Genomic DNA, 22,874 nt, shown 5'->3' on the forward strand with positions numbered 1-22,874 from the left:
TCTAAAATCGAGTTATAGCTCCTTTGTGTCAACCTGGATTTTTATTCCCGTATATTGCACAAGCGTCAACTTGTTTTGGTCATAGACGAAGTTCTAGGAAGATTTACTAGTCGTACAGCCTATGGATCTGTAGCCCCGAGTTTTATCTTTCATTTGGCGTTAGTTTTGTCCAATTCGGAGTCACAGATCAAAAGTTATGACTAAAATACTACAGCCTATCTAGTTTAGCGTATATAGATGAGGTCTTAACTTAGTCTTTGTTTGAGTCTAATCACATAGTCTAGTCCCATGGTCATGACACGAGTCTTGAACATATCACTGACACTCAAAAGTATTCACACACTTTGTACATACTCTTTTCACATCATAACCATGTCTTAGGTTCATGCATGAGTCGTCTCTTTCCGTCATTTGAGTTGGGGTCCACTATATTCCTAACTTTTCCATATCTCTCCATCTACATCATCTTTCCGCGCTCCACATGCTTTCTCCATACATGTCATTCCCCCCATTCTTCCATGATCTCTTCCCATCTATACATGTTGAATTGAGTTTGAGTCAAATAAATAATAATAAACATCCATGACTTCCCTTTCCACAGCATTTGGTCAAGGAGGGAAGGGCGTTTAATCAAGGACAACACTTTCATTCAAGTACTACTATTTGATAAACCAATTCGACAAAAGAGAAAAGCTAAGAAGAAAATGTCAACTCAGAAAGAAGTCAATGAACTTAGCCAAAACCTTACTAGTTTAACTGAGATGATGAAGACTATTGCTCTTCAAGTCAATGACCCTGCGAAACAACAACAGATGGAGCGAATAGAGGAAAGCTTGAGCAAGCTCTCCAATGACAACAAGTTATCAGGGGATTAGCTCACAAGGGGTCTCGGTTGACAAAGAACTTCTTCCACATAAATTTAATGCCAATGACATCCCTAGATTTAAGCCAACTGGCAATCCTTACTTCCACTTAAGAGCTTTTGAAACAATAATGAATATTAAAGGGATTGATAGAAGGTTTTTCTATTCACTATTTTCATTATCTTTAGAAACCGTTTGTCAACAATGGTTCTTTTCCCTTGAAAAATAGAAGACCTCTTCTTGGGATGCCATAATAAACGCTTTCATAAATAGATACAAGTGCAACGTTCAGGTTAAAACTGACCATAGAGAACTTGAAATGTTGAAGCAAAAGGAGAACGAAGGATTTACTTTTTTCTTCAACAAGTAGAGGGAGACTTCCGCTAAGATGGTTGAAGTCCCTATTGAAAAAGAGTCTGTAAGGATGTTCATCAAGAACCTCCAAGAGAAGTATTGGAAGCATTTGAAATACCAATACAACTTGAATACTTTCAAGGTTGTCTATGACATAGGCGTTGACATTGAAGATGTCCTTTCAAAACAAAAAGCAACTAACAATAGTAACAACAGTGGCTGGAAAGGAAAGAAGAACGACAATCCTTCTTCTTCCGAAAACACCTACTCTAGTAACAATGTTAGTACCTTTGACCTCAATGAAGTCTTAGCCATGGATAATCAAGGACCCAAAAAGCAACTAAGGAAAGAGTTCACCCCTTATTAGGATGAGCTATGATACCGCTTTCGATCGAATCCATGCCAAGGGACTCATTACTCCCATTGGACCTATTCAAGATCCCGCACCTGAAAAGAGGTTGCGTAATTAGAACCCAGATGCACACTGCAAGTACCATCAAGGTAGGGGTCATACTATTGAGAGCTGTTAGAAGCTAAAAGAGGCCATCCAATATTTGATTGATAATAACAAACTTCCCATACTTCCAGCTGGTAAGAAGACCGAGTGATGATAAAGCACAAGACATAAGGCGGGTTTCAACGACAAGATGTCATGACCTCTTTTTGCTTTTTTATTCCTCCTTTCCCCAATAAAGTCTAGCATAGGAACATTTTACTTTTCTTAGATTTATTCCATAGGTTTTATCCTTTTCCATTTTAATAAAATGAACATTTATTTCTTTGCATATGATCATCACATTGCATTTAAAAAAAAAAAAAAAATCATGCCGGACTAAGAACAAGGTATACTAGTGATTTGAGGCACCCTTGTAGCCATGTCATATCACTTTCACCTTTAAAAATATAAATCCTTTCTTGATAAACCACTTTGAGCCTCATCTAACGATAGACCTTTCTTTTTTCAACCCACATCTACCTAACCTTGGGATGAGATAGTGTGCAACTTATGCAAATTCTAAATACAAAAGCTTAAGTGATTTTACCTAGTTCTCAAAAATTCAAAAAAGCAAAAAATAATAAAAGTGTGCAAAAGGACAAGTGTTCTAATTTCATTGATATGAACACATCTTAGATTGCGTCTCTTATCGAGTGCTCGGTACCGTGCCTGAGAAACATGAATGCCAAGTGAGTGATAGACCGCATGATCGGGATTGCCCACACTTATCAAAAAAGATTCAAATATAAAAAAAAAAAAAATTTAAGCAAAAAAAGATAGCAAAAATATAAACAAAAGAGAGTTCAAAAGTGAGGAAATCTCAAGCATACAAATACTAAGATTCAAAAGCAAGGTTACACACCTTAGGGGCTTATCTAGGGTCTTGAGCCTTTATTCCCTTTCTTCTTCAATCTTTAGCCTAACCGCGTTACAACCCTTAAAAGACCTCTTTGAGGTGTACACACACTTGTGCGAGGTTCGGCTAGAGTTACGTTCGGCTTGATTCCTAACGGATACGTAGGCAACCTCACATTGAGGTGTGGCCGTAATAAAAAATGCATTCATATTCATATTTACACATGATCATTTCAAGGGATCTCCAATGCTCATCCCTATCCATGTAGAGCTAGACTTGGGGGCTTGATCCCTACATCATTAGCCTACCCAGCCTAAGAGTCACCATTATTTGGCTCTTCAAAAAATATATTTCCACACCGTTAGCCTTGCGGCCTAACTTTAGTGTCACTTTCACACATATCACAGATACATGACCAAATAATCCTACCTTTAGGAGCCCTTTGTCATGAAATCTTAACACAACGTTGAAGCATGCATGCCTTGTCATCTCAAAATCACTCATCACTTGTAATCATCATTGCATCACAAAGTATGAAGTGCTTAGCCTCCGTGCCTAAGTTACCTAAATACTTTCATCATCGAGTCAACAACTGAGATAGTGTAGGATGCTACAATCCTTGCACCATGAGATACAACATCAAACGCATACATTCGATTAAGCTCATTCAACATGCACCATGAAACACTCAAACACTTCACTTCATTTCAACCTTTTCGCGTCTTTCTTTTTCGGAAGAAAGTCGGTACCCTCCATAAAAATGACGGAAATTTTTTTATTTTCTGCTTTTCGAGTCAAGCACATCACAATACAATGCATACACGTGTTAACACATTCAGTCACACAATGGTTTAAATAACACCAAGCCTTAGGTAGGTCAACCCTAAGAAAAACATGAGCAAAATCCTATAGTCCAAGAATATAGATGCAGGTACACTAAGTCCAAAGCTGAATGAGCAGAATAAACTCCAACTTGGATTCAAGCACGACGATGCACCCCGACGCAGCACGATCTACCTTGTCGCAGCATGATGTTCCGTGACGTAGCGCGATACACCTTGACGCAGCATGATGGACCTATCGTTGCGCGATAGACCTGTCGCTGCACGATGGCTCTAATTTTCCCGCGTCAGCCTTCGATGGTCTCACAATTTTGATTGGTTAGTCCGCGACTAACCCATTTGAGTCTCTTGATGAACATTTGATCCGTTGATCGATAATCGGCCCGATTACAGACTTGATTGATGATCGGCCTGATGACGATCAAAAGAAGCAAATTTGAAAATTTATTAAGAACATTTTGAGTAGTGAATGATCATAGTCACAAAGAATTCCTAGGATGGAAGATTTCTACAGAAATGGACTTGAAGATCGAAGAATCTTAAGATAAGGTTCTTCCCAAAGCTAGAAAGGTCAATTACTCCTAAGAATAGGGACAAGAAAAATTTGAATACTCAAGATGAAGAAGTCTTTGACAGTGGAGGCTCTAAGGTTAAAGGGTCTCTCGCTTGGATTTGAGAAAGACGTTTCAAGATGAAGCGGTCTTCGATAGCTTTCTCTATGATTGAGTTGGTTGTCATTTGATTTAAGAAGATGGCACGAGATGAGCGGTCTTCGATAGCTTTCTCTAGGATTGAGGAGGTTATCGTTTGATTTGAAAAGATGAAACAAGATGGGCGATCTTCGATGGCTTTCGCTAAGATTATGGAGGTTGTCATTTGATTTGAGAAGATGGCACAAGATGGGCGATCTTCGACGGCTTTCACTAAGATTGTGGGGGTTGTCACCTAGATTTGAGAAGATGGCGCAAGATGGGCGATCTTCGACGGCTTTCGCTAAGATTGTTGAAGTTGTCATCTAGATTTGAAAAGATGGCGCAAGATGGGCGATCTTCGACAACGTTCGCTATGATTGTGGAAGTTGTCACCTAGATTTGAGAAGAACGGTTCGTGATGAGGCCGTCTTCGATGACATTTCTCTATGATTGTGAAGGTTGTCACCATGATTCAAGAAAATAGCTTGTGATGAAGCAGCAATGATAGACGATGTTCCCTAGGATGTGGAAGATTGTCACAACAAAACTGAGGATCGTTACAAGTAGAATGGTCTTCGACGACGTTCCCTAGGATGTGGAGAGTTTTCACAAACAACTGATGATTGCTACAAGCAGAGTTATCTTCGATGATGTTCCCTAGGATATGGAAGATTGTCAAAAAATGAGAGATGATTACAAGCGGAGTTATCTTCGATCGTATTCCCTAGGATGTGGAAGATATGATGGTCACAAAACGGCAGAAGGTTGCGACAAGCGGAGTAATCTTCGATGGTGTTCCCTAAGATGTGGAAGATTATCACAACGGAAAATGAAGACGATGACAAGCGGAGCGGTCTTCGGCGATATCCCTTAGCTTGAGGAAGGTCGTCACAACAAAATGCATCAACAAAATCGGTTACCCCAGAGACGTGTACTCGACGGTGCAAGATACGCATTTTTAACTCTTTTATCTGTTTAACTAATGCTAGTTTGTAGGTATCGGCGTTACAAGAATGATTTAGGATCGCAGAATGTTCTGAATCATTCTCCGTCCCTATCGCTACTTTGACTTTTGTTTTCGAAACATGCGTTTCTCCAAACTCAGTCAAAGTGGGGGCTTTTGTAGACACCTAATTGTGTCTCCCTAAAAAACAAACCCAGTGATGAATACCTTTCACGTCATTGATTATCGAGCGAAGTGAAAGTGTGAAAAGTCTTGTCCTGCGGTTGTTTTAATAAAAATACTTTCTTTCTATTTTCGAAAATGTACTTGATTTATAAAAATGTCCAGTCTAATTTAGTTTGGTCCATGATAAGGGTCCAATAATAGTGTAGTTGGCTTGGGTTCAAAAAGAACTTTCCAACGATATATTATAAGCCCAATTCCGATGAATAATGAGGAAATTATGGCCAAAATACTAAGTTGGGCCCGAAACAAGTTTTATATACGGCCCAATGATCAAGTGGAGGGCCCATTAATTATTATTCCTAAAGTTATTAGGATTGACTATAATCTTATAGAAGATTCTAGAAGGTTCTCTTAAATTCTAATGGAATTAGGATTAATAGTTATGTTTTTAGAAAATAAAGAATTTTATTCGGAATAAAACAAGTGTTTTAAAAAGAATTAAATCTGATTTTAAAAAGATAAGTACGGACGTTAATTAGTCTAATTTCATTAGATTAAGGACTGTACGGATTTTAGAAAACGCGTGAACCGTCGCAAACGACCAAGCTGTCGCGCCGCGCTGGATCCTGTCGCACCGCTACAAAAGTAGTTTTATTCCATATCGGATTCGGTCTTTTTCTGATCGTTTCCGAACTATTTTTCTTATAAATAGGGTCGTATTTCCCCGTTTTCAATCATCAACAATCATCTAATTCTATTCTCTTCTCTCTCTTAAGCAATAACTTATTCTTTCTCCCTGTTTCTAGCCTTTCCCTTTTCAAATAAAAATACAGCATTCAAGAGTTCTAGACACACCTAGCCAAGTTCAAAGTTGTCTTCGCCCTAGACGTGAAAGGTTGATAATTTCTGAGGGTTTGGTCCCAAATCCCTATTTCAATTAATTGTTTAATTTAATATTTTTATTGAAGTTACTAACGTGTGTATTGTTTTGATAGAAAGAGATACGAGGCAACAAAGTAAGTTGTTTTATTGCTTTATTCCCTTAGAAAGCATGCTTAGGTTTTATTAATTCCTATTATCGTGTTAGGATGTTGTTTATTGCTTTCTAGTATCATATTTAGGTTGCTTCTTATTTTCTTCTATCATGTTAATATCATGTTAGGGTTAAAGATTTGATCTTTATTGTTTAGTGACATGTTAGGATTTGTTATTAATCATGTTGGTATCATGCCTAGAATCTTGCTATTATTATTATGCTTTGAGATTGAGATTATGATGATGATGATTTGTTGTATCAATTATAATTATTGTTGCTTGATATATTATATTATTATTGTTATTGCTTGATCACACCCTTTCTAGCAGATTAAAGGCAATTTGTACTTGTAATCAAGTTTAATAAGATAATTAATAATTTTATTTAGGCTAATATGATTTTAATTCAAGTGATTGCCAATAGTAGATTTGTTTGTGCATTAATATTTAACCAACATAGATCAAACAGGTTTAGGGTTAATATATTGATTGTATGTTAGTCAGAAAGCGTACATGAATATGAGAAGAATAAAGTAGAGGCCTATTTTTAGGGCAGGTTCAATCTCTTTTAGGTTGGATTTGTACCTTCATCTCCGAATATCCAGTCATGGTTCCAGACCACTATGGAGTTAGCGATCTCATGGATCGTGAAAGGGTGTAACATTCACCCTGTGAACGATTTACAAGTTCCTATGACTTGTTGGCAACTCTTTTGCTTTAGCTTCCTACCCATTGGACGCCACCATGCTTAAGTATATGATCACAGTGGAGCTCAAGTGTGGGATTCTTGAATTATTCCCTACACGGAAGGAGTACCATTTTTTTTGTTTTTCAGCATTCAATTAATATGAGTATAACATATGAAAGTTGAAATTTTTAGTGTAATGTTAATTTAAGGAAATTTTGAATTTTGGAACCTCAAAAATGGGCTTAATTGAATTTTCGCACCCGTTTAAAATTTATTTTCATTTTGGTACCTGTCTTTGTTACCTCCATCCATGTTTTGTTAGGTTTTCCGTTAGTAAGGCCTAGCCATAGTCTTGCCACCTCCCAGCCACCCTTAGCCCCCCTAGCCATAGTCTTGCCACCTCCTAGCCACCCTTAGACCCCTCCCCCCTCCCTGTACGGCTGCCGGCAACCTCGATAACCACCTTCCAGCCTCCAAAACACCAATTATAAGGTGCGCAACAGTAGGGAATATTTCAAGAATCCCACACTCGAGCCCCACTGTAATCATACACTTAAGCACGGTGGCGTCTAAAGGGAAGGAAGCTAGAGCAAAAGAGTCTCCAACAAGTTTTAGGAACTTGTAAACCGTTCACAGGGTGAAGGTTACACCCTTCACGATCCATGAGATCGCTAACTCCATACTGGTCTGGAACCATGACTGGATATTCGGGGATGAAAGTACAAATCCAATCTAAAAGAGATTGAACCTACCCTAAATAGGCCTCTACTTTATTCTTCTCGTATTCATGTGCGCTTTCTGACTAACATACAATCAATATATTAACCCTAAACTTGTTTAATCTATGTTGGTTGAATATTAATACATAAACAAACCTATTATTAGCGATCACTTGTATTATAATCATATTAACCAAAACAAGATTATTAATTATCTTATTAAGCATGATTACAAGTACAAATTCCATTTAAACATGCATAAAAGGCGTGATCAAGCAATAACAATAATATATATCAAGCAACAATAATAACAATCATCATCTTCATAATAATATTCTCAATCTCATTAAAGCATAATATTAGCAAGATCCTAGGCATGATGCTAACAAGATTAATAACAAATCCTAGCATGTCACTAAACATTAAGGATCAAAGCTTTATCCCTAACATGATACTAACATGATATAAGAAAGAATAGGAAGCATCATAGAAACATGCATGATATTAGAAATCTTAGTTATTACCCTAAACATTATACTAGGAATCATAAAGACATCCTAACATGATACTAGGAATCAAAATAATCAAAGCATGATTTCTATAACAAAATAATAACAGTTAAATTACTTACGTGGATGCCTCGTATCTCTTTCTAATAAAAAAATACACACGTTAGTAACTTCAAGGAAAATAATAAACAATTAAATTAAATAATTGAAATAGAGATTTGGGACCAAACCCTCAGAAATTATCAACCTTTCACGTCTAGGGCTAAGGCAACTTCGAACTTGGCTAGGTGTGTCTAAAACTAATGTATGCGGTATGGTGTTTGTGAAAAAGCTAGTTTAGAAAGCTAGAGAGAGAAAGAATAAGCTATTACTTAAGAGAGAGAATAGAGAGAATTAGAGAATTCTGGGTTGTTGGTGATTGAAAAAAGGAGAGATATGACCTTATTTATAGGAAAAATAGTTCGAAAACAATAGAAAAGAGTTCGAGTCCCATTCGGAATAAAAGACCTCCTGTCGTGAATGACAGGAGTTAGCGCTAGACGATAGGTATTAGCGCCAGGCGACAGGTAGTAGCGCCAGGCGATAGACTCTGTCGTTTGGCGCTGGGACAGTTTTTTGCGAATTTTGTTTTTATCATATCTTTTGATCCAAAAGTCCAAATAAGTCATATAATATGTCGTTGGAAAGCTCTTGAAGTCTACTTTCCAACCCAATTAGAATCAGATTAAAATCTTTTATAGATTAAATGATATGTCCGAAATAGTGAAAGAGTGTCAGTTTTAAATAGAGTTTTGTATTTCTTTAATATCTTTTTCGTTATAACTCGAAATTAATATTATAATATATCATTGGAAAGATAATTTCAAGATCTATCCAACTATATAATATTTGGATAAAACTTATGAGTCACGAAATTAATATCTGACCATCTTCCATTTCGCACTGAACAAGGACTCTAAAAAAGAGAAGCTTTATTCAATTTCGAATTCTTTGATTTTATCTTTTTAAAAAAGGATAATTAAGATCTTTTAGAAACTTATAGAAGCTTCTAATAAATCCTAATTAGGTTAGAAATGGGATTAAACCTTTGGACCCTCCACATGATCATTGGATCGTAGGTAAAATCCGGTTTGGGCTTAGTTTAGTATTTTAGCCATAACTTCCTCATTATTCATCGAAATTGGGCTTATAATATATCGTTGGAAAGCTCTTTTCGATCCCAATCCAACTACACTATTATTAGAGCCTTATCATGGACCAAACTAAATTGGACCGGCTATTTTCATAAACAGAGTGTAAAAAGAAAAATTTTCAAAAACAGCAAGAGAGATATTTTAATAAAAACAAGCACATCACTAGACTTTTCACACTTTCACTTCGTTCGATAATCAAATGACGTGAAAAGTATTCATCACTGGGTTTGGTTTTGGGGAGACACATTTGGGTGTCTAACGCAACCAACCACATCAGCCTGCCGCCGCGGCCAGGCCGAAGCCCAGCCACAGCAGCTTGCCGCCGCGGCCAAGTACGTAGCCCTCAGTCACCAAAGCCGCCGAATATACTCCAGCCACCACCACTACCACTTGAAACTCCCTGATTCACCTCCAATTCACCGCTCCATCATACCACCACCACCAAAATTACCCCCTTCAACACGCACCGGCAAAACCACTTGAAACATCCCGCGCAAAACCACATAAAACAACCTAGAAAACTACCTATTTTCTGGGTTGTATAAAACCCTAAACAAGTTTTTTTTTCGGGTTATTTCATGTGGGTTTTAGGGTTTTAGGGGGCTGCAAAATGGGGAGGGTGGTTGTTTCAAGGGGAGGGACGAGGCCGTCGAGCAGGGAAGGGGTTGTTTTCGGCGAATGGTGGTTGTTTTGGAGGGCAGTTGTGCGGCGGTGTGCGGTGGTTTAGCGGTTGAGATCGGAGGAGGGAAAGGGAGGAGGTGGGCTCGCTGGCGCCGGGGGAATGTTTGGGCACCGGCAGCCGGGACGGGGTGGGGGATGGATGGCTGACGGGGAGGTGGAAGGGATGGCAATGGCTAGTCAATTTTTTTTAAGGTGTTTTATTTTTTAAAAGTTTTTTCTTTTTTACGTTAGTGGGGCCCATTATCTAATAAATTAAATTATTAAATAATAGACCCCACTAACGGAATAGTTTATAGAACATGAACGGAGGTACCAAAACCTCTAATTTTACACTTTGATGGGTACCAAAATTAAAAAAAAAAAAGTTTTAAACGGGTGCGAAAATTCAATTAAGTCCATTTTTGAGGTACCAAAATTCAAAATTTCCTTAATTTAATAAAGGCAAAAGTTAACGAACGCGCCGGAAGAGTTGGATAAGCTAACTAAAAATAGAAATACTAAATTAAAATGAACATTAATTACATCGATCGATGTGTGATTTTGGCATACATTCCCAAATTAACTACTTTAGAAGTATTTTAAATGCTTATCTAACGCCCCGAGAGCATTCGTTAGCAAAATCCTTTAAAAAATAGTTATTGAAAATTACCGAGAACGAAGCTAGTCTAATACTAAAACACTACATAAATGCTTCAAAATAAAGTATAATTACAATTTTACGTTAAAAATGGTGCAAGAAGTAAGTTTGACCCCAAAAAAAGTTTAAAATAAAATAAAACTTCAAAGGGAGTAAGCATTTGAACCCATCATATATTAAGAGAAAGAGTTTATTTCACAATATCGAATAAGTAGGTTCCATTGTACTTTCATACTGCGTGTTATGTCTATATGAATAACTCCTTATTAGCCATATATAAATAATTGAACTTGGGCTAGGTAAAATTTATGCCAAATAAATATGGGAGAAACATATGTTGATGAATATCAGTGGCAGAGGTAGAAATTTTAGATTGGAGGGTCATCTAGTAAAAACATACGTATTAAGCTAAAGGTAAAGTAAGTACATTACCACATTACCAGTAAAACAAAGCTAGTGTAATATCTTATATTGCATTGAAAATTGTAATAAAGCTAAAAAATTGCACTTACATGAATTTTTTTTTAAAAAAAAAATAAAAAATGATTTTGGTGGAGGTAGGCCTTATTGTAGATCCACCATTAATATTTATAGTGGTTTGGGACACTCATGTGTGTTTGAAAAGTCTATGATTCAACAAAGCCTAGAAGAGTATATCAATATAAGTGTTTACTCCTTCTGTCTATTCATATATCAGCTTTGAATATAAATAATTAGTACTGTATGTTTTTAAATAGATTATAATATGAAATTTTATAAGATTAACTTTTTAACTTGTTTTTTTAAATAAATATTGAATTATATACAAGTGACATATGTGTTATGTTTGACCGCATCAATTATTTAGAAAAGTATAAAAAATATATATTACCTAATTGAGATTTATAAAAGAAAAAAAACTAATATATATGATTTAAGTATTTGACTTTTAGGAAAAAAAAATCTCTTCACTAAGACCCTTTATGAAAACAACAAAGTTGTAGTCCCAGCCATAATGATTTGGGGTCGGATAACATGAATCATACGTCATAGAAGTTTCTGTAAATGTAATAGAGCATATTAAGGTAATAACTCCCTCTATTTTTTTTTTTTTTTAAATGTATCATTTGAAATTTTACATTCATTATTTATATATATGTGTGTACACACACACATATATATATATAGACACACACACACATATATGTCACATACATACATATACATATACATATATAATGTGTATAGACTCCATAATATATTGTTGGATTAGTCACAATATGTATTTTTACAATTTAATTTTACAAATATTTAATTAAAAACATTAATGGTCAAAGTTGTGGTTCAACAAATGTACAAACCCAAGAGATGATTTTATTTTATTATTTTTAAATAGGAGTAGTTGAATAAAATTTGTGATTAACAGCGCATTTTCTGTTTGGTTGGTTACTCCGTGTTGTAGGGGTCATTATTTAGGGGAACTTCGTTGGTCAAGGGTTACTCGATAAGGAGTTACTTATTCAGGGGTTACTCGATAATGTGTTACTTGATTAGGGGCTATTCAACCGGTCAAGAGTTACTCGATCGGTCAGTAACCCCAGACATACGATGTGCCCAGCCACAAATAAGAATTTGTGAATTTGTTTGTATGCATGGTAAAGTACTCCGTGATGTGTTTCAAAAAAAAAGTATTCCGTGATTTCTATTACCTTCTAAAAAGAGAAAACATGGTTTGCTTGAAAAGGGTACATGCACAAGAAATTGTTTTACATAAATAAATGCAGAGTAATTATTGTTTTTTTTTTTTGTTTTGTTTTACAAAATCTTCTAGAGTTCAACTGCTCAAGTACACTAAATAAATTAAATGCACAGTAATTTTTTTTTTTTTTGGTATTGGATATATACATCTCTCTCCGTCTTTCCATATGTTAATAAGTGTTAAACTTCTCCTTAAAACGTATTTCAATGTAATTTTTTGATCAATAATATCTTTAATTATTAATAAGTGTACATTATAAAAATTGAAAAATAATAATCTATTTATTGAGACAATTTCAATAAGGATAACTTTTGTATACATCCTATTAACCGTTACTTTTGACAGCTAACCTCTACCCACTACTAATTGACTGCTACTCGCTACCTTAATAGCTGTCCGCTACTCGACCGCTAAAAGCTACCCGCTACCGCTACTTTTGCCAAACAAGACAATATTATTAAATTGTAGAAGAATTCCAAAAATGGAACTCTAGCTTAAAAAAATGGACGAAAATAGTAACTCTAGCTTATAAACAAAATGGAGGGAGTATTATGGTGTATATATATCGTTCCCTCCATATTTTTATAAGTGTTCTATTTCTCCTCGGCAAAATTTTGACAAATAATATCTTTAATTATAAATAAGTGTAAATTATAACATTTGAAAGTTAATATATAATATCCTCATAGAAACGATTCCAGCAAGTACTCGTTGCTAAACAAATTAATCAAAGAAAATCTCTTCAAAAAAAATTAATGTAGATAATGCATGAAGCATGATACATACAGCCTTTTTTCTTTTCTTTTCTTTTTTTTTTTTTTTTTTGTTGACAAAAAAATTTAATGTACTGTTTTTTGTTTAATGGTTGATGGTTTTCTAAAAAAATCCTAAGGAAAAACTAAATTTAATTGTTAGCCCTTGTGAATTTGTAAGTAGATAGAATTGTGAATGTTATATATATTATGGGATCGTATTTTTTATATGGTTAATTTTTTTTTATTTATTTTTTTTGACGGATTTTTATATGGTTGATTGATAGAGTAATGCTCCATATAATTGAGTCCGCCTCCTTCTAATATATATGTCTTGTATAATTAAGGCGGACTTTTGTTAATTTTATTGAATGACAGTCAATATTATAGTGAATTTAACAATTTTTTTGGGTAACTTTAATTTTTCATTTAATTTAAGGGTAACTTTTAAGTTGTAATGATTTTGATTATATTTTAATGTGTATTTTCAAGTGGATGCATGTTATAAGGCTAATAAGATCAAACTAATAGATTATTTATTTAGTATTTTAAAGGATAAAATTTATGTTAGATATACAAGTAGTAATTTTAATATTATATAAAAAGCGTAACTTTAAAAACTTTTAGGATAACTCTAACATGTCTTTCAATAAGCTAATGAAAGTAAGTCGTATTCAAGAATTTGTGGAAGTTATTATTTTACAGGACATTTTGTAAAAAACTACCTTATAAAACACTTTTTTTGCAAGAAACTACCTAATAAAAAAATGTTGTAAGAATCTACCTTATAAAAGGGTAAATGTTGTAAGACACTAACCTTGGTCGAAAAGTCATCATTGACTTTTATTTTTCGGTGTTGACCATGTCACATGCCAATTAAGAAAAAAGGAGGGAAAGGGTGATTAAAAGTCACTCGATTGACACGTGATGTGGTCAACGCCGGAAAAAGAAAGTCAACGGTGACTTTCCGACCAATAGTAGTCTCTTACAACATTTACCCTTTTATAAGGTATTTTCTTACAACATTTTTTCTATTAGGTAGTTTCTCGCAAAAAAAAGTGTTTTATAACGTAGTTTTTCACAAAATGTCCTATTTTAAAATATATTGCACCCCTTATAAACCTATTGCAAGGTTGTTATAAATGCTTGTTTTATATCATTAATACCTTCAATTTAATTACATATTAGTAAAAATAATAATAAATTAAAAAAAGGGTGAATCATATAAGATTACGCATGACTATTTTTCTAATACTCAAATGCATTTATCACAAAAATGTTAAATGAGTGTGTATGATAAAGAATAGAAGAGGATAGATATAGGTCGCTCGTCGTGACTTCTTTTAAAATAACTAGCTTTTTGACCCGTTCAATGCATGGGTTGTTACTTGGGTTAATTATTTTCATATGTAGGTATGCTTTTATATGAAGTAATTGTTTATTTTCTAAAACTTAAAAGAAAAAAAGAGTGAGGGTAGAACTTTGAAAGAACATGAATAAATTTAATTAGATATATATATACATGAAGATTGTAGGATATGAAATGAAATATTAGTTTAAATTATATTTAAAGTCTAGGAGATGAAAAGTCAATTTTTATTATAATTCATATGTTTATGTAATGTGTACTAATTAATTGAACATTATTTTATTTTGGTGGAAACGAAACACTTCCATTTTCTTACTTGAATTTGCAACTTGTAGAATGCATAAAGACTTAAACATAAATATTAAGGGAGGTGAAATGTGCCATATAGGGTGATGAGTGACTTGTGAATTGTGATGTCATGTGTCATATGAAAAATTTGTGGTTTGTGTTTTTAAATACTAAGTATAGATATAGATTTTATATTATAGTAGGGCAACTAACACACGCCATATACAATTAGCCATATTCGAAAAACATTTTTGGTTTGCCATGTCTTAACTTAAGTGTTGGCATCATTAATAATGAGGGACAATATATAAACAAATATCTTTAGGGATCGTTTGGTTCACTAAGCTGGAATGGATTGGTATAGATTCTCATACTTGAGTGGTATGGATTCTATATCCCATACCAATCTAAAGTTATTTGGTTTTGAAATGGATTCTCATACTTGACTGGTAGTATGGATTATGACTCCTTGGAGGGGAGGTGGGTATGAGATTTCAAGGGAATGAGGTGGAGTTAGGATCCCCCAAGTATGAGATTCCATACTTAAATAACCCAATCAAACAAATAAATTCGTAGAATATTAAGGATTCTAAATCTATTCCAACCCATTCCAAGAAGTTCAACCAAACAACCCTTTAGAGGTATCAATATCAGCACACTATTCTTGAGAGTTAAAATAAAAACATTTATCATTAATGAGGGCAGATAATTACATAAACATTTTAGAGGGTATAATCTAAATATTCTTAAGCTTTTTAAAATGTATGGCTATAGACTGTAGTCAGCTTAGGTATTTGTATGAACATAGGTGACCCAAAATATAATTAAAGTAGGCTTTTTATTTTTAAGGAAGATTATGTGTAATAAATATTTTATACATATCATATTTAGGCTCACTCTTTGTACCACATATTATTTTAAGTCTCTGCATCCAAGCAATGATTTTTATTAATTAATTATTAATGTTATTATTCAAAATACATCACATAAACTTTCAATTTAAAATAATTTTTTTTAATCCAATCTAACTTAATTATTTGTAGGATTTATGTCAAACGTTAATTTTTTTCTTCTTTTGATATAGCTTGGTTGTTGATTAATATGATTAAATTTATTAGTTTTGGTAAAAATGATCCATAATAACACGTACTATGCATTCTCATTTGATACTTTTGTTGTGCATGCACATACTTATTAATAACAACCTTAATAATTAGAAAAATATTAAAATTTACTTTTTAATGGAATACTAGATTTTTACATTACATTTTTTAATTAATACAATTTAAATATTTAATTTTAAAGTTGAAATTTTTATACTCCCTCCATTTCATAATGTTAGTCCCATATACTATTTTGGGCATTTTAAAAAGATATACCCATATTGAATATATTTCATTTATAACTTGATTTTTTTTTTAATTAATAAGTTGTGAATTGATGACATGACTCTAAGTAAGGAAATCTTTATCTTAAATTATGCAATTATGACTTGTGTTTTCCTAATAAAAAATTAAAAAGTTAAATAAGGTAAACTAATTATGAATTATGTTTTACTTTAATGTTAGATTCTAAATATATTTCTTTTCTTATTTTATGTGATTGATTTCATATGGCACTGACATTATGAAATGGAGGGAGTATTAATTATTACAGTTAGTTGATGCGTGCGTAGAGACCCAACTAGTTTCTTAAAATAAAAATACTCAGTTATTGTATAGTACAACTCTACAGTCTACAGGTAACAAGATTGAAGATTTTTTTTTTATTTTTTTATTTTGAAACTAAGATTGAAGATTACCATTGTAATGATGCGTCAAATTTTAGTGAAAATGTGAATAGTAATTTAAGTGAATAAGTGGTTTGTGTTTATGCTACATAGTAGCTAGCTACTTTCATGCCTTTTTTTTTTGCTCTTTTTTGGGATTTAATTTAGCTTTTTAATTTTAATTTTTCTTTTTCATCTCTTAAAGAAGCAGCACAGTAAAAGATTGCAAGGAAGTGAGAAAAGAGCAAATTAAATACTACTTCGTCAATTTCATATTATTTGTAACGATTAGACATTTTGTACTCACACTTTATATCAAATCATTGCAAATATTATGAAACAATACAACAAACATATCAAAGTTTTTGTTCCTAAAATGATTTGGGGTCAGCTAATTTGAATCGTTATAAGAAATAATTTATAAGCAGAGAATTAAAATAGATCATATTAAGGTAATTGATTGATTAAAATTTGTTTATATGAGAAAAGTAGGCTTTGTAAGGTACTCCACCATTGATTAGTAACATGGTGGAATAATTTATAGTAAAAAAATTGAAGATTCCCATTCTAAATTTTCCGTCTAAGGGCCTCTTCACTCCAGCTTAATTTCGGTTCAGTTTAGTCTAGTTCAGCTCCAATCAATTCAGTTCAGTTAAGCTCTTAATTTCCTTCTCTAATACAATATTCATTTCATCTCTATTCAGTTCAGCTCCAATTAGTTCAGTAAATGTGAACAGGCCCTAAGATTGAAAGTGCGAAGAGTGTGTGGCTTTAATTTCCTTGCTTTAAGTTTGCTTTTTTTTTTTTTTCCCTTTCTTTTTTGTTTTTATTATCGCTTGAAGAAGAAGTAGAGCAAAAGGTTGCAAAAAAGTTAGGAGAAGAACAAATTAAAGAAGAAAGAATAAAAAAAGTTTTGAGCAGTGGAGTAGAAGTAGAGAAATCATAAAATTCTTTCTATATATCATTAGCATTCATTTTCTGAGGTATGTACACAAACTACATATCCATAGCAAATACAAAGCATAGAGAGTGAGTGAGAGAGAGAAATTATCAATGGAAGGATACATGGATTCTTCGATGTTTCGGGCAGCTGTGGAAGGAAATACCAGGGTGCTCGAGGATGCTGAACAAGAGGATCACAAATACCTCCTAAAGACACCTGATCTTGGTAACAACATTGTCCACATTGCTGCTCAGCGCGGGCACACGAAATTCATCGAGGCGGCTCTTACAAGGTTCCCCGACCTTGTTCAACAGAAGAACAACAAGGGTAACTCTCCGCTTCATGAGGCTGCTCAGTTGGGAACCAAGGAGACCATCAATGTCATTATGTCTCGCTTACCAAAAGACAAGGACGGTGTTAACTGTAGTTCTGCTTTGGGTAACACAAGTACTAATACTAGCCTCACTAATACTAGTATGGCGTATTTGTGGGAAGTGAATAACGAGGGAGATACGCCGTTTCATTCAGCGCTTAGAAGACGGAACATGGCTGCAGCTGAGGCCTTGTTTGCATGCATTAAGGATCACCCACAACTCTTGCTCATCAGCAACAATTTTGGGGAGACTCCTCTGCATCTTTATGTCCGATACTGTGCTGGTAATTTTCTTTTACTCGTTTTTGTTTTTGGTGTTTCTAAATTTTTGACTCACACTTACTCTTTTTTTTTTATTTTTTTTTTTTTTGAAGACAAGTCCCACTTACTTTACAACGTATCCATGTTCATTAAAAATATTTGTCATTTATAAAAATCAGTATTAAAAGAAAAATAGTAATAATAATAATTTCTGTAGTACGAATTTCAAGAAAAACCTTTTCAAATGAAAGGTAAAAACTTGTAAGCAAAATCTAAAATAACAATTAAACTACTAAATATCGAAGGTTCCAAAAGAGGTAAGATTTTTCATTATTATTCCATATCACCTTGCCAGTTGAACTGCAACCCTATCCCCACCACTTGTCGCTGCCTGAACCACCCCTACCCTAACCTTCTCACCTGAATAGCCCATCCCGAAATTCACACCACCAAATTTCCACTCACATGGAAAACCCCCTACGCGGATCAGAAACCCCCACCTCGAAACAAACATTTGAAGAATCTCCTGTTCAGCCCTAGTTTGGCCATGTTTATTACAAGCAGCAAGTTTGCGATTATCCATGACTTTAGCATAGAATAGTGGATTTCATCGTTGTCTTTAATTAGAATGTCGCCAAAGATGAGGAGACAGAGGAAGCAAAGATCGGCAAAGGAGGGATTTGATAACGGACCAACGATGGTCAGAGGAGAGAGTGAGAGAGGGTTGAGGGGTTGTGGTGGGGGGAAAAGGAGGCGTGGTCCAGGTTGTGGTGGTGATTTTGGAATGTTGCGTGGGGTGGGTCTGTGGCAATTCTCTGATTTGTTTTCTTTTTTTTAAAAAAAAAATTAAATTAAATGGAGGAAGATGAAGGGGATGATGGGGTGGTGGTGGGTGTTGAATTGTTGATGGGGTGTTTTCATGGAAGAGGAAAGTGGATGGGAACTTGGGAAGCCATGGAAGAAGGTAGTCATGGGAAAGGGAAGAAGGCTGGGGGGGAATGATTTTTATTTTTTTTTTTTGAAAAAATTAAATTAATGTGACCAATAAACAATCGACATGTGGCAAATTACCTACTCTAATATGTTACCATCCTGACAAAACAGGTTAGGGATTGTTATAAGAAGATAAGGGTCAAAGGTGGGATTGTTTTGGGATAATCAAAAGCTAAGGTGGGATTGTTTGGGAAGAAGAAATAAAGGTGGGATTATTGGTTTTCATTTTTCCTGGAAAAGATTAACAACAATAAGTTGAATTTTGGGTGGTCTTCCAATATTAAGTTCAACTTTAATTAATTCAAAAATAAGCCAAATAAACTTTATGGTCACTCTTCCAATATACACTACAAGAAAAGGGCCGTTTTGCGACGGAAATAATTCGTCGCAAACTGGCAAAATTCCGTCGCAAAGTGACTTTGCGACGGATTTCCGTCACAGGCATGGCGTCGCTCGAACTTTCGTAGCAAACAGTCCTTTTGTGACGGAATATCCGTCGCAAAACGAATTGCGACGGATTTTGCGACGGAAAGGTAGTTGTAGCTGAAAACAACATTTGCGACGAAAATTCCGTAGCAAGAGGAGTCATTTTGCGACGGAATAGTCCGTCACAAATTTTGCGACGGAATGTAATTCCGTCACAAATTTTGCGACGGAAATTCCGTCGCAAAGTTATTGTAATTTTAATTTTTTTTTTTTTTTGTATTTTGTTTTTTTTTCCTGGAACCTGTATTCCTGCAATCCTGTTTAATTTTTTTGTATTTTGTTTTGTTTTCCTGGAACCTGTATTCATGCAATCTTGTTTAATAAAATACGTGCATTTAAAATAATTTCAGTCAAAAAGTCCACGCCCTAACATAATTCAAATATATACAACACGTAGCCGTAACTACCAAGTACGGTACATGATATAATTTTTTAAACTACAATGTCATCCATATACAAAAATCGAAAAATGACACCTAACTAAACACAAGCTGGCTGTCCTTGGCCTGCACCACCACCACCACCACCACCCGGGTCGTTCCTGGGGTCTCGAATCTGAGGCTGAATCGTAGAACAAGTGAAAGGAGTGGTCAATCCTGTAAATCTACTGGCTAACTCCTCTAAGAACTCCTTGTTCTTCCTCTCGATTTCAGCCATCCGTTCTGCCACTCGAGCCTCCACTCGAGCATCGAGCTGTTCCGCCACACGGCTATCGATCTGGCTCTCAATTGCTTCCACCCTCTCATTCAACTCCTTGTGGAAGTTTTCCTGCATTTGAGTTATGACCGACGGTACGTATTGGCTGGAAGAACCCGATCCTCGTCCCCTAGATGTGCCGTAGTACAAGTCAGCACCAACACCAAGACCTCTAACACGACCCTTCTTATTACGACCACCAGCCGCCTCAAAGAAAATTTCATTTTCAGACAGTTGGGAACCCTGGGTTCTTGATTCCTCCTGTCTGTGTTGGTACGCCTCCTGTAACAAACAAAGGATATACAATGCAGAAATAAAAATAAAGAATGAGAACCAATAGTTTGAGGCTTGATATAGTTCATAAGTGGCAATATAGGTTCACTAGGTCCTAAAACTAGGAAAATTGGGTGAAAATGGGGCGTTTTTGGTTCTAACTTGCCTATTTCTCACATTTGTTATCAAATGAGCTTATTTTTGACCATAATACACCTAAATAACATAGTTACTTGAGTTCGAGGCTTGAAATAGTTCATAAGTGGCAATATAGGTTCACTAGGTCCTAAAACTAGGAAAATTGGGTGAAAATGGGGCGTTTTTGGTTCTAACTTGCCTATTTCTCACATTTGTTATCAAATGAGCTTATTTTTGACCATAATACACCTAAATAACATAGTTACTTGAGTTCGAGGCTTGAAATAGTTCATAAGTGGCAATATAGGTTCACTAGGTCCTAAAACTAGGTCCTAATCTCCTCGGGGTCACTACTCTCAGGATGATCTTTGCAATACTGAATGAATTCCTTAACCCCTTTCACGAATCTAGGATCAATAGAATTCCGCCCACACAACCTCTCATACATCCAGCTACGCTCTGTTCGTTTCATTGTCACAACTTCTACACAACTCACGCATATAATCATATCAGTCACAAACAATAGTAGCAAAGTATCAAGCTAAGTTCTTTTCTTCATAAAATCAAACCTACATGAGGTTTTAGATGACATATATCCAGGGGTCCTTATCACTCCAACCTAACCCATCCTTGGACATCTTATCTCACTAGTGAATGTATGCCTAGTGATGAAACACATATAATTAACACACAATTACCCACATTCAAATAAACATACATACACTAACATGTATTTTTAAATTAACATATATTTTAAACTAATCTAACATATATTTTAAACTAATCTAACATATATTTTAAACTAAACTAACATACATTATAAACTAACTAACATATATTTTAAACTAAAATAACATACATTATAAACTAATCTAACATGTATTTTAAACTAAACTAACATACATTAAACTAATTCTAACATTGCAATATATCTTAAAAATTAAACTAATTCTAACATTGCAATATAAATTAAACTACACTACACTAAACACAAGTAATTAAATAATAAAATTTAGTTACAAATTAAATTAAAAAACATAATTAGAAAAAGTTAGGGTTTACATTAAAATTAAATTGAAAACAAAAACAAAGGGGGATAGTGGAATACTCACCGGGATTTGAGGGTGTTGTGGCGGAAATCCGGCTGCCGGAAGGAGGGTGGTGTGGTGGCTGCACACCGCCGGCGAACGGAGGGGCGTGAGTGGGCTTGAACGGAGGGGGTGGCGTGGGTGGGCGTGAGTGCGCGTGAGTGGGAGTGAACGGAAGGGGTGGGCGTTAGTAGGTGTGAGTGGCCGGATTCCGGTCGTTCCGGTGGCGACAGCGGCGGTGAAGTGGCCGGATTTTCTTTCTCTCTCTACGCTTTCCTCTATCTCTCTCTACGCTTTCCTCTTTCTGTTCTTCGTTTTCTTTTTCTCTCTCCTTCAGCGAAACTTCAGTTTTTTTTAAAAAAATTTAAAAACTTTTTGCGACGGAATTTCCGTCGCAGAATCCGTCGCAAAATGTTTTTTTTTTATTTTTTTTTTAATATTGTTTTGCGACGATTATTTCCGTCGCAAACAAACTTTTGCGAGGGAATAAATTCCGTCGCAAACTTTGCGACGGAAATTCCGTCGCAAAAGTTTGTTTCCGTCGCAAAGTTGCGACGGAATTTATTCCCTCGCAAATTAACCCTTTTTGCGACGGAATTGTAGTCCGTTGCAAGGTTTCCGTCGCAAAATGACCTATTTCTTGTAGTGATAAAGACATGACATGTTATATGGGTTAATAACATGTTAATGTTCCATGTGTCAAAACATTGTTGGTGAGATTTGTGTTAATTAATTTTTTTTAATGGGTAATTAAATTATAAATTAAATCCTAATGAACAGCTAACAAACACAATTAACTTTAGAGTAAGCTAACCTCCTAATTGCCGGACCACTCCCACCCAACCAGCCACCACCAGGCTCCAACCCCTATCCCTGCTGGCAAAACACCATCCAACCCCCACCCTTGCCCATGAAACCCTCTCAGCCTCCCAACCCCAGTCGGCAACTCCTCCCAACCCATTCCTGAACCCAAATATACTATCTAAACCCACGAACCCCCCACCCAACGCACCC

At 35.0% G+C, this 22,874-nt stretch overlaps 2 protein-coding genes across 2 annotated transcripts in view; one reads left to right on the top strand and one right to left on the bottom strand.

Annotated features, from left to right (window-relative positions):
- Positions 1 to 17,525: 17,525 nt before the first annotated feature.
- LOC145576303 (uncharacterized) overlaps positions 17,526 to 22,874 on the top strand; it is a 46,744-nt gene continuing 41,395 nt past the window's right edge. The window contains exon 1 of the mRNA XM_081634079.1: positions 17,526 to 18,209. Within this exon, the coding sequence (XP_081490205.1) occupies positions 17,663 to 18,209 (547 nt within the window). The 5' untranslated portion in view covers positions 17,526 to 17,662. The remainder of the gene's footprint in view (positions 18,210 to 22,874) is intronic.
- LOC145577018 (uncharacterized) lies at positions 19,855 to 22,821 on the bottom strand. Its single transcript, XM_081634716.1, has 3 exons — positions 22,705 to 22,821; positions 21,885 to 22,148; positions 19,855 to 20,643 (listed from the first exon to the last, which is right to left on the bottom strand). The coding sequence occupies exons 1-3, from the start codon at positions 22,819 to 22,821 to the stop codon at positions 20,146 to 20,148; spliced, it is 879 nt and encodes a 292-aa protein (XP_081490842.1). The 3' UTR covers positions 19,855 to 20,145.

This window comes from Chenopodium album, chromosome 13 (assembly GCF_948465745.1).
Source record: "Chenopodium album chromosome 13, dcCheAlbu1.1, whole genome shotgun sequence".
NCBI lineage: Eukaryota > Viridiplantae > Streptophyta > Magnoliopsida > Caryophyllales > Amaranthaceae > Chenopodium > Chenopodium album.